The sequence below is a fragment of the Octodon degus genome, unplaced genomic scaffold (assembly GCF_000260255.1).
Source record: "Octodon degus isolate 3935 unplaced genomic scaffold, OctDeg1.0 scaffold00079, whole genome shotgun sequence".
NCBI classification, from domain to species: Eukaryota; Metazoa; Chordata; class Mammalia; order Rodentia; family Octodontidae; genus Octodon; species Octodon degus.
Genome location: NW_004524655.1, coordinates 9,422,752 through 9,435,290, shown reverse-complemented (window position 1 = coordinate 9,435,290; position 12,539 = coordinate 9,422,752). Strand labels below are relative to the sequence as shown.

The window sequence follows — 12,539 nt, the reverse complement described above, 5'->3', positions numbered from 1 at the left end:
TCCCGGCGCACAGGCCCGCCCCGGGCTCCAGCGGGGCCGGAGGCTGGGAGGAAGAGAACGCGCCGGGGGCTACCTCGGAGCCGATCATGTAGAATTCGCCGTCGTCCTCCAGCTGGAACTTAACGGGCTTCTGCCCGAAGGTCTTGCTCAATGCCATCATCATCATTGCGGCAGAGGGGTCCGGGGGCGGCCGAGGCCCTGCTGTGTAGACTCAGGAAGGCTGGGGCGGGGCTAGCCGGCACCCGGCTGAGGAGGATCGACGCCAGAAGGCAAGGGCCGGGCCGGGCTGGCGCTCGCGCCACCGCCGGGATCCTCAGCTGCCGCCGCGACGAACAGGCCTCCCTCCGTGCGCATGCGCGGGCGTTGACGCTAACGCGCGCGCGGCCGCCGCCTAAACAAAAGGCCGAGCGCGCGCGCGCGCGGGCTGACACCTTAAAGGAGCCGAGACTAGTTTCTCCTCCACACCAGGCTGCAGCTTGTCTGGTGCCTGGAAAGCTTCTCGCGGACAGAAATAGCCGCCGGGGGGCTTCCTGACTCACGCGGTGGCTTTTGTAGTCTCACAGTTCGGACTCACGGGCGAAAACAGGAAATGGGGCCTGAAGGCCAGGAGAAAGACGTATCTGAAAGCCTGAGCACGTTTTGTGACCTCAGTCCACAGCTGTTTCTGCAGCTGTAGAGATGGGCAGAATGGCAACACTGGGTTGGGGTTGGCCTGGGCAAAGGCTCTGGGGTTTGGCAATATTCAGTGAGACGCAGGTGGTATTTGGTTTGGCCCGAGCGTCAGATGAGCATTGAAAAGAAGACACCTCGGTTCTTTCCCTAGCTCTTTGCTTTGTGCCTAAAAGCCCAGCCCTGCCCTGGCTCTATCCCGTAGCCTCCCTACGGATCATCCAACGGCAAGGAAAGTGTCAGAGCAGTTCGTGTATCTTAACCATGCTGTGAACCAAAAATGACCCACTATGATTTCATACAATTCAGTCTAATAAAATTGCAGCTGTGATTATGAGAATGTACTTTTTGCTTTGAACCCACGCCTTTACACGGAGCTACATCTGCAGATATATAGATACAGGTATATATTTGTATCTGTGTATGTGTGTGGATTTTTTTTTTTTTTTTGAGTCAGGGTCTTACTATATAGTTTAGAATGACCTTGAACTCACTATGTAGCCCAAGCTGGCCTTGGGTACAGCAACCCTCCTGCCTCAGCCTCTTCAGTGCTATGACTACACCCATGAGCCACTATGCCCAGCCTTTACTTTTTTTTTTTTTTTTTGAGACAGGGTTTTGCTAAGTTACTGTGTTAGCAGGTTGCCTGGGCTAGGCTCAAACTAGCAGTCCTCCTGCCTCAGCTTTGCAGAGTGCTGGGAATACAGGCATGCTCCAGGCTTGTTAGATTCTGTTATGAAGACACAGGGGGCTGGAGGGCAGTGCAAGGGGCTGCTGGACAATTGGAAAGGCTGGTGGTAACTGATAGGCTTTTCGGCAGAGCAGTAGCGATAGAAAAGATAAGAGAAGTCTTGATTAACTCCAAAGACACAGAGAAGATTGAGGACAGATAGGACAGAGCCTCCGGCCAGAGACAAAGAAAGCTGAGGCTTTTAGGGATTTTTACCAGGTTTGGGGTTTGAAGGGGATGTTTAGAAATACCTGAGGAGGACCGGGGAGATGGCTCAGTGGAATAAGCACTTCCCTGGCAAGCGCAAGGGCCTGAGTTCAATAAAAAAAAAAGAAATACCTAAGGAGCTGATTGGGGTCTTTTCTGTGGCAGTGGAAAAGGTGAAAGGAAATTGTACCCTGAGCTGGGTTGGAGAAGAAGGGGGGAGGTGGTCTCTGGGAAGATGAGCTGTTTTAAGGGCTTTAGCCATATTAGACGGCCACCATAATTCAGCAGTTTCTACTAGGACCAGAACCTATCAGTAGCCATGAGGTGTTTGTTTTTTTTTTTTTTTTTTTTGCGCTCTCATAGCAGTGAAGATTATCAAGATATTTTAGGATGTGGTTGGATGATGACATAATGGGATGAAATGACCACCACTTTGGAGGATGAGCTGAAGGCGGGGTGGGGAAGCAGGGAACTAGCTAAGAAGTTGTCCTAGTTAAGTAGCTGTCCCTACAGAGGTGACCAAGGAAGAGAGCAGGAAGAGCCTTGAGCACTGTGCCCCAGGGCCCAGAAACTTGGGGGCGAAGGGGTTCAACTCTAGCTCTTAGCCCAGGGCCCACTTTAGCCTGGTTCCTCACCCTGGCTACATAGTCAAAGAAAACACACAGGCAGGTAGAAAACGATTGTGTTTAATGATAGTCCTCAGTTAAAAAAAAAAAAAAAGGCTTTGTTTTGTACACTGTACACACATTTACATTGCTTTGGAGGATACCAGTGCTAGAATGAGGGCTTCAAGAGGAAATGGGCTGGACAAGCCTGAGGTATGTTGAGGCCTCCAGGCCTCAGGATCTCCAGGGAAGAGCAGCCCCCAACCCTGCTGGCTGTGGACATTTTAGCCTGAACCCTGGGGAAGTGATCTCTAGGATCACCAGGCAGAAGGTAGCCCAATCCCAAGCATCTACCGGGAGTTGACTTCTCAGGAAAGAACCCTTCTTGGAGGCCCAGGTGCTTGGCCAGAGCAGAAGGTCATGGGGACCCTGGTACCCCAGCTCTAGCACCAGTACCCAAAAGGAACCTCAAAGCAGGGATAGAGTGAGGACATTATAGTTCCCCATCTCTGCTGAGGTCCTACCCTGAGGCACAGTGATGGGAGACCCAGGTTTGGCCATGACCTGCAGAGGTGGTTATAGCTGGCCCAAGACCACCCTCCTCTAAGTAGGGCCATAGCCTCCCTTCCCTGCCCAAGTTGAGACACTTGCTGGCAGGTGACCACGACCAGCGTGGCCCTCCCTGCAGTTGTCATGGTGATTGTACCCCCCCTCCCCCCACCCCAGAGGAGACATGCCTGATTCCAGAGCCACAAAGGTTGCTGTGGGTCTCTATCCTGATATAAGTGGCTGGACATGGGTCAGTCCCCGAAGGCATCCAAGCTGTTGTCAGTGGAAAGTATTGGCAGGTTCAGCACAGCCAAAGAAGTCAGGGCCCACAAGACGGGGGAAACCCTCCAGAACCTTCACCTTCACAGGGTCAAACTTCCAGTAGAGGTGGCCACGCAGGAAATAGGCATAGCCTAAAGAGAAAAAAAGGTCAGGCATAAGCAAACGGATGTTGGCCCCCATGTCTGCCTAGCAGGCTCTACCCAGGGACAGGGACAGGGCGAAGAGATGAGAAGGCCTTGGCTACTGCCAAGTTATTTGAAACCTACAGGCTTCAGAGCTAGCCTTCTAGAACCTCCTTTCCCTCCAGGCAGCCTTTCTGCCTGCACCAGGGTTCACTCTTGGGTACCCTGACAGATGCCAGGAGCTTGAAGATTTAATTCTTATCTCTTTTTTACTTATTTATTTATTTATTTATTTATTTATTTATTTATTTTGCGAAACCAGAGATTGAACTCAGGGCCTTGCGCTTGCTAGGGAAGCGCTTATTCTACTGAGCCATCTCCCCAGTCCCCAATTTCTTATCTCTTTAAGAAAGCAGGTACCACTCTCCTCACCAACCCCTTTGTCACCCTACTTCCTCATCTATCAATCCGACTACAGAGATGGCATCCCGGAGTTCCAGAGCTGGTGGCCACACTAAGACAGCTTTTCCAATATCTCCCAATAAGGGAAAGCACAGAAGCAAAGACAGGCTGGCAGGTGAGATCACTGGGCTCCGAGCTGCAGCCTGGCTCCAGGCTTCTGTGCTGGGGGGAGGCCAGGTTAGAAGAAGAGACTATCCAATGGGAGTTCTGGCACCAGTACTGTCCATCCCAGTGCCTTCAGCTAAGGACCTGAGCCTCTCTTTGCCCCTTTAAAAACTGGGCTCATAAGAAGTGTTACATAGTGATGCATGCCAGGAAGCTCAGCATGCTGGGAGGCTGAGGCAGGAAGATCACAAGTTGGAGCCTAGCCTGACCTTAATAAGACCCTATATCAAAATAAATATTAAAAAAGGATTGGGGATTGGGGATGTAGCTCAGTGTAAAGACTCTAGGTTCAGTTCCAGTATTTGAAAAAAAGAAGAAAGGAGGCTGTGACTGAGGGACATAGGCATGCCCTTGCACCTCTCTGCCCTGTTTTGTCATCTCTAGCATGGGCTAAGCACCAGCACCAGTTGACTATCAGGAGAGTAGATGTCACTGGACAAAGGAGGTGTGAAGAGTTGGGCTTCCAGAAGTGGGTGTGAGGGCCCAGCCACCGCCTGGTGGTAGATGCAGCCATTACACCCACATCCCCCAGTGGCTTCCCACCAACCCTCCAACACACCGTCGGCATCCTGGAAGGCCGCATCAATCTCTGGGGGCACCCCTCGCCAGTCAGTGGCCCGGCGGGGCACAGGACTGTCCACACGTCGTGTGCTGGGGTGGAAACGCCAATAGTCCCCGCCTCGGAAGAAGTAGATCTTGTTCTTCTCAGAACCCCAGACCAAGGCAGCATGGACTGGAGACTCTACCAGGCCCAGCTCAGAGAGGGGTGCAGGCCCCAGGACTGGTTTCTCTCCATCGTACACCCAGTACTGGGTACCTGCCAGAGAGTGAAGGTTGCAAGGAGCTGTCAAGACACTGCTGTTACTCCTAAGCCTTGTGTGCCTGCTGGGCCAAACCTATGGGCCAATGCATGTTTAGCATTCCTGGCCCCAAAGGGAGGTTGGGGCTAGCTGGGAAGCATTGGCCAGTGAAGGCTGTAAAGTAGCACATGAATGAGGTTATTCTAATCAACAGAGGGCTGCTTGGGGTTCCTCTTCCCCCAGGATTTGGCTGCCAATCAGAAATGCCTGATGACCACTCCCTGGCCCAGCCCCTGCCATAGAAGGTCCCTGGCTACAATGGAACTCACACAGTCTCTCATGCTGCACCTTTGTTTATGAAGTTCTGCCACCTGGAATGTTCCAGGCTCGCATCTCTACCAGCTGAGAGTGGAAAGTACAAGCTCCAGATCACCAGACCTGAATCCGATCCCTGTTGTACACTTCCCAAGCTGCACCCTCGAGAATCACTTCACCACCTCTAGAACCCCACACCAAATGGGTGCCTTTGGGGGTACAGTGCACCAGCACACATGGTGCCCCATTATGCAATACTTTCAGTGCTATTCTGATCTCAACAGCCATCTCCTTGGGAGACTCCCAGCTGTGACCAAGGAGTGAGCCATGCTCTCTCTTGGCTCTGGGCTTGCAGGGCAACTTATCCATTCATGTTATGTCCCTGGAGAGCTGTTCATTTGTTGCTACCCTTGGTTTTGACATTCCTAGCTCCAGGAAGTCTCTTGAGCCGCTTTTCAAACCTACTTACCTTGGAAAAACCAAATATGGCCCTGGGCATCTTCAAAGGCTGCATCCACAAAACTGGGCAGGCCCTGCCAATGGCGAGAGGCCAGTGCAGGGTACCCAGGCTGTAACCGGCCACCACGCAGCCTCCACACAAAGCCCGCTTTGAAGAAGAAGAGCTCGCCTCGGATGGTGGAGACAGCATCAAAGGAGGCTTCACAGGCATCTGGTGGAGTTTCCGGCTTGGGTGGGAAAGAGGAGCCAGAAGAGAGGCCTCACTGGAGCCACAAAGGCCAGAAGGAGTGAGGGACATACTGGGACAGAGCCTCACCTCCTGTCTTCCTACCCTCACAAGTCTCACCTCCAGTGGTGCAATCTCATTGGTGTCTACTCCTCCTTGGGGTCCCAGGACTGGTGCGTGGGAGGTGGGGGCCAGCCATGGCCGACCATACAGGTGTTGGATGCCCCTGCGGTCATCTGGGCTGAGGCTCAATGGGTAACGGAAGGTGTAGAAAGGGGACATAAGGGCCTTAGCTGCTGTTGTATGTTGCAGCCCCAGTACATGGCCAAATTCATGAGCTGCCACCTGAAGCAAGTCTGTGCCTGGAAAAGGGAGGCAGGTCAGCAACACCCCTCCCCGCCACACCTCCCAGCTCCAGATCCCGGCTCAGGGACCATGGCAAGTGCCCTCCCCATTCTTTATAATCTCAGTTGCCTCATCTGGAAATGGGTTGCCAGGCCATACCCTGGTTGTCCCCAATAGTCCAGGTCTCATCATAGTCGAAGTGGACGTCCCCTTCTCGGTGGGTCTTGGGGAAGAAGGCATGGGCTAGGATGCCCCCAGGCCCATCAAAAGGCAGGTTGTCCCCATGCCAGTACCTGTGGAGAGGTGGGAGCAGAGTCAGTGGCTGCTGGCAGTGGGGTTTATTCCCGGAAGGGTCCCAGTCTGCAGGTTCACCTGGTGAAGTCGATCATGATGTCAGCACGGCCCTCATGCACCTCGGTGAAGGTGAGTGGTGTCACCTTGCTCCATACCTGTAGGGCCTCCGCCACCGTCTTCCGTACCTGCTCCCGCACCAGCTGCCATGGGAACCGGAGAATTCTGGGGAGGGGGGAGGCGAGGAGTCTGACCCTGGGGCAGGCAAGCCCCTATGATGAAAGAGCCAAGTTGCTCCTGAATGCTCAGTATATGTGTGTATGCAAGGGCCAAAGACAGTGTGCTTTGGGCCTCAGGTCTAGCCAGGCAGTCTCCCTGGCCACATGGGTGCGTCCTTTGTGTTGACTTGTATGTATTTAGATGCATGCAGTTCTGCATTTGGTGCAAACAACATGGGACCATGAGTCCTGAGACCTGGCAGTTCTATTCACTGTTGGAGAGATCCTGGGTCTTCTTTTTTTTTTTCTTTTATCTGACACAGGGTCTTGATATGTAGTTCAGGCTGGCCTTGAACTCCGCTTTGGGCTCAGGCTGACTTCGAACTCACAGTGATCCTCATGCCTCTGCCTCTCAAGTGCTGGGATTCCAGGTGTGCGCCCACCACACCTGCAACCCTGGGTCCTTAAACCTCACCTATATTTCCAGTTCCACACCCAAGGAACTCCCAAGGCCTCAACAGCCTGGGTTCCAATGCTGTGTGCCGCTAGACCATTCTTCTCTCCTAGGCTAAGCCTTGGCTTCCTCATCTTTTTAGGAACTTCTTACACCATCCGGTGAAGAGCAGGCTACTCCCTATCTCTGTTCTCCATAGTTCACAGCTACATGTGGCCTACATTGTGATGGTAGACTCTGGGAGGACAGGGCTGATTTGCATAGAGTCCCAGGCCTGCCCTTTTCAGACACACCTATCTCCACACATATGCTGAGACTCACTGGATGATGACAGAGGGTGGCCCCAGTGCTGCAGGAAGGTGCGGGCTTATATGTGTGTGTGTGTCTCAGACAGCATGCAGGTTGTTAGTCCATAGACGGCTGGGAGCACATGATGGATCTGTCAGCCATGTAGATCAAGCCCTGGCATGTGTCTCAGGAAGCAGGGGTGAGGGTAGCAGGCTCTCACACAGACACAGTTCTGTTCTCATGGCCTCTGGCCCCTACCTGTAGGTGAGGTCTGTCTTCTCCCAGCGCCCTCCAGACAGCACAAAGCGCTTCTGCCGGTTGCGTGCACTCGGCCCATCAGGTGGGTCAGGCACACCACAGCGTGGAAGTCTGGGGCCACCAGCAGGCCGGGGGGCCTCCTGAACAGCAGAAGCAGATGTCAGGCTACTAGACAGATCGGCATGCCAGGCTTGCTGCCCCTTACTCACAAGATGGTGGTGGTGGGGGTGGTGGTGGGTGTCCTGGGCAAGAGAGAGGATATAAGAGCCAGGTTAGACCTCAGGTCCTCATGGTCCCGGGTTAGATGCGTGGCTCATCAACACAACCAAGTGCGGCTCCAGCACACTGGGTCACTGGGCAAAGGGAGTGGCTGGCAGAGGCGCCTGCACATGGCTAAGCTGACCCTGCTTTCCTGATACCTTGTTTGAAGGCACTGAGCTTTCTCCTCCTCCCTTTCCTCCTGTCACCAACCTTAGCTGCTCAGGCCAGTGTGGTCTGGATGGAAAGACTATGAGCCTATGAGCCCCCAACTGTACTCTCCATACATACCCACAGTGGGCCCCAAAAAGCCTGCTGGAGAAACACCAGACAAGTTCCTCCTGCTCTCCCCATCAGCTCTCAGCAAACTCATTTCCACCCTCCTTTCTTCGGAGTTCCATTGAGCTCAGACACACCCAGCGCCTGGTTATATAAACAGCCTCTGCCCTTTCTCCTGCCCAGGATGTTCCAAGTTCCTCCCCCAGCACGGACCAGCTGTGGCCCCACCATGTGGCCTTGTTTGTCACCTGACAGATGGTAGTAATAATCCCACCACAACAGTGTTGATTTGAGGATGAAACATCGTGTGTGTTGAGTACTCAGCACAGGCTTAGGCACCTGGGAAGGGCACCTGGTAACCGAGGTCTGCCTTCCTTTCTTAGAGGGGCTACTGGGGATTGAATCCAGACTCTCCTGTTTTTTACCACTGAATGACATTCCTCCCCCCACATCCCTTGAGATCTGATTTCTAGCAGAGATGGTTCTGTTCACATCCTGCCAGGGCTGGGCACATAGTAGGGGCTAGATCTTGATGTGCCTGCACCTTTCATGCAGGGAGGGTGGGGCAGCTAGTTACCAGACCCCCAGGCCCACCCTGCCCAATCCTCAGTTCTGACGTGAGTTGTATCTGCTCAGCCTCTGCAAGTCCCCAGGGCAGAAGTCATAGTGCTCAAGCAAGAAGAAAAAAAAGAAAAAACAAAAAAGCCACAAGCTCAGAGAGGTTACTGAGGAAGGAATGGTAGAGCCAGGTGAGGATTCTGGCGCCCCAGGCCAAAGGCAAGGACCTGGATAGAGATAGTACACAAAGGCCAAGTGTTCTCCTAGGCTGGAGAAAGATGGAGCCAGGCTGTTTGCCGGAAACACTTGGCACCTGTCTGCTCTGGGCCTGTCTGATCTGGGCGGTGCAGCCTTCCCATAGCCATATTTGGGGTAGGAGCCTAGCCCTTCAGACTCCGCCCTCAGCCTCAGCCCTGGCAGCTCTCCCAGGCTCTGGGGCTCAGATCAGAAGCTCTAAGTTCTAGAGTTGAGGACTCAACTTTTAAGAATGCTCTGTGTTGAAGGAGACTTCCAGACCATCAGGGGTACTTGGAGTCAGTCAGGATGCAAGGCCCTAGACTAGTTGCCTCCTAGTTTCAGGGATGGCTTGATGCAAGGTTTCCTGGTAAAGCACAGCCTCCGTAGGCTGTGGTTCCAGCTGAGGCTGGGCTCCCTGTTAATAAGTACTTGTCACTGTGGTGGGCTAGGGCCCTGCCCACAGCTGTACCCACATGCTCCCAGTGCCCAGGAGAGAAGCCCTCATCAACTCCACCATAACTGTGTCCATTTCTCCTATAAAGAAGTGGAGCAACTTGCTCAGAGAACATCTGGCAGGGTACGGGACCTCTAAGCTCACAAGCTACCCACCACCCGCTGCTTTGTTCCTGGAGATTTATCTATTCCCCAGAGGAGGGACCCAATGCTGATCTCATCCTCATGGCAGAAGAGAAGGAATGGAAAATTATTACGTACCTGCTATTTCCCAAGTGTTTTGTGAAGTTCAGTGAGCCCCACACCCCCATGTCATAAGGTGGGGACAATGCTTTGTGAGAGTGTGGATACCAATCTGTGTGACTAAATGCAAGAGCCTGCCCACCCCCTCCAGCCTACAGGATAAACAGATTCTTTCCCTCAAGCCGACAAGGGGTCTGGTCCCCTGGGGACCCCAACAGCCCACAGCCCAGCCTGCCAGTTCTATTTCTGACAGAAATCTCCTTTCTCCTCTGCTCCCTGGTGCAGACAGCCATGGGGGAGAGAGGGGAAGAGCTGGACGCACACCTCACTGGGCCTTCCTCTCCTTCCCCCATGAGATTTAAGTCCTCAGCCAGGCCCCTGCATCACGGATGGCACTCTCAGTGCAGCACAGAGCCAAGCTCTGAGGCTCTGAAAGCCTAGTTGTATCCCACTGTGACACTGGATGAGTCAATGCCATGTTTCAGCCTCAACCTTCTGGTCTATCAAACTGGGATGATAAATTTGTCCCTATGACAAAGGACTAAGTGATATCCTTCCGTAATGTCCACTGCGGCCTCTGGCACAGGGAAGCACTCTTATTTGGCCCTGCTACCTGCCCCTGTAGTTCCTTCCTTTCCCAACTTTCGAATGCATTTTCCCAGATTCTTAGTCTTCCCAGGACTATTGGGCTCCAGTGAGGCAGGCTGGTGGGCTCAGCAGTCTCATCTACAGCCCAGAGGAGTGAGGGGAACAGCCATCACCCTATTTCCCAGAGCAGAGCATGAAAAAAGAGTCCAGAGAGACTGAGAACTTTGTCCAGCATCACAAAGCAAGTCAAGCAAAAGCGGGGCTCAGACCTGGGGCTTGTGCCTCCCCACTCCAGGGCTTTCCCTCACCTCTACCCCTCAATTCTTGGCTTATTTCCCAAATCCACATTCCTGAGAAGGATTTCTAAAGTATTTCTGCTTCTAGTACGTTCCCTCTTCCTAAGCAGTAGCCTCCTTTGGGCTGCCCCACCCTAGGTGCCAGCTCGCTGTGCCCGCCTCCCTCAGACTAGCAGCCACCAACCCTGTAGTTTCCGACACACTCAAGGAATTTCTTGGCTGACCCAGTCTCCTGGTTAAACTCAGAGACTCAAGGGCAGCCTCTGAGCTGATTTCAAATCCAGAAAGTTGGAGGTAGCTGGTAGAGGGGAGATTAGGGAAGACCCAGGTTAGGAAGCCACTGAATAAGACCAGGCTAGTTACATCCTCTCTAGGCCTGTTTGTTTCACTCCAGTAGAGACAATTAACTACAGCTCTGCTTTCTGCTGTCAGCAAGAGGCAACCTTGAGAGAAGGAACTTTGTCAGGCTGTGAAGAAGACAGCAGAGCAACACCAGGCAATTCCGGGAAGCATCATGCCCATCAGAGGCTCAGAGAGATCAAGTAACCTGCCCACCCCGTGGGCATTCATCTTCCCCACGCATGTAACAGCCCCTTCCCACCCACCCCCTCTGCTGGCTCCACAAAGGAAAGCAGCTTTGCCCCACTGGGCTGTGGGGCTTTCTTTCATCAGCCCTGAAAGCTGGGAACTGGGATGGATAAATATTTACAGAGCTCTTCTGGCCCCGCTGACGACAGCCTAGGGATAAACATGCTGGAGGCAACCCCAAATGCTCCCTGGGACAGACAATAGACCAGCTCAGAACCCCCACCCCTGCCAGCCCCCAATCCCAGCACTGAACCTGCACAAGCATCAGACTGGCAGCTACAGGTGACAGAGTGTCTCCAGCATACCTAGCATTGTTTCATTTAATCCTCCAGGCTCAGCAATAGACCCTGTTAGCTCCTCCAGCCCCATCCTCTCAGTGCAGGTGGATGAGATGAGGTTCTGAAGGCTGCTTACTGCTTCCCTAAGTGTCATGTGGGTCACCCACATCTCTCCAATTCCCCAACCCATACGTTGAACTAACTGCTACTGGAGTATTCCCAACTAAGGTCTAAGCTCTAGGGGACTGAGAGGGGCCAGGGAACATCATTCCTCTCCACCTTTCCCGCCAGCCCTTTCCCCCATAGCCAATGGCAGGCAAAGTTGGCACGTAAAAGCAGGCGTGGTTGAGCAGGCTGTCACACCCTTTCGCCCCCATTGTCACCTGAATTGATCACACTTTAGCTGTGGGACAGAGTGGACCAGATGCCCAGGAGCCCTCAGGCCATGCTTGTAGTGGTCCAGACTCTGGTCCCAGGCCACGCTGTGCAATCCTTGTGGTGCTATCAGCCCAGCTGTGACAGTCCCTCCTCTCTTCACTCTGCTGTGCTCTCTTGAGCACACATTTTCTCCTTCTGTCTTCTCCCCATCCTTCCTCAACTTTTCACCCTCTGAGAGTCTCACCCATCTCTTTCTTCCTGACACTACCCAATGTGCACACATAGTCACTTACACTCATGGCCCCCTGGTGCCAAGTGTTCCAAACTTGTCTCCCACAGGTGCGGAGGCGGCGGCATCCCCTCTACACGTACGCCCAATTTTCCCCAGCGCCTTGGCTTCCCTCCCCAGCTCCTCCTTTGTCGTCCGCCCAACTGTGCACCTGGAGGTGTGTTCCGTGTGGCCACACACCTGGAGGCTGACACCTGCTTGGGACCTGCTGGGCTTTGTCCCTGTCATGAATAGGAGGCCCTGTAACCACTCCCTCTGCTACCTCTCCCAGTAGACATTCCGGCATCCGCGGTTGGGGCGCGAAGAGCAGGTCCCCAACGCTGGGAGGGGGCGTGGGTTCAGCGCGGAGCTCCGCCTCACTAGCTCGAGCGATCCCCGCGCAGACTCCACTTGCACACCTCCGGGGACGGGAAGCTCATTATCACACCCATGAGAACCCAGAAGCCGGTTCCGGGGCCAACCGCGCCAGGCCACCCCGGGCGCCCCAGTGGGTTCAGCTCGACCGCTGGGCCCAGCCCTCGTGCCTGGCCCTCCCTCTGGGAGGAGCTGCAAGCCGGCGGCGGGCACTCACCAGCGGCCGGGCACGGGCCAGCGGCGGCGGCAGCAGCAGGAGCAGCGGGAGCAGGAGGGCGCGCGGGGCAGCGCCGCG

At 54.1% G+C, this 12,539-nt stretch overlaps 2 protein-coding genes across 3 annotated transcripts in view; both read right to left on the bottom strand.

Annotated features, from left to right (window-relative positions):
• Smarcb1 (SWI/SNF related, matrix associated, actin dependent regulator of chromatin, subfamily b, member 1) overlaps nucleotides 1-941 on the bottom strand; it is a 37,251-nt gene extending 36,310 nt beyond the window's left edge. The window contains exon 1 of one of the 2 annotated variants that reach the window (XM_004636310.3): nucleotides 74-941. In XM_004636310.3, coding sequence (XP_004636367.1) covers nucleotides 74-166 — 93 coding nt within the window. In that variant the 5' untranslated portion in view covers nucleotides 167-941. The remainder of the gene's footprint in view (nucleotides 1-73) is intronic. The other variant, XM_004636311.3, reaches the window with a different exon arrangement.
• A 1,344-nt stretch (nucleotides 942-2,285) lies between these two features.
• Mmp11 (matrix metallopeptidase 11) lies at nucleotides 2,286-12,533 on the bottom strand (the record flags this gene model as incomplete). Its single annotated transcript, XM_023720940.1, has 8 exons — nucleotides 2,286-3,173; nucleotides 4,351-4,608; nucleotides 5,376-5,592; nucleotides 5,712-5,953; nucleotides 6,096-6,229; nucleotides 6,309-6,452; nucleotides 7,446-7,687; nucleotides 12,462-12,533. Coding segments are annotated over 8 exons (1,443 nt in total), but the record flags the coding sequence as incomplete, so codon positions are not given.
• Between the last annotated feature and the right edge of the window lie 6 nt (nucleotides 12,534-12,539).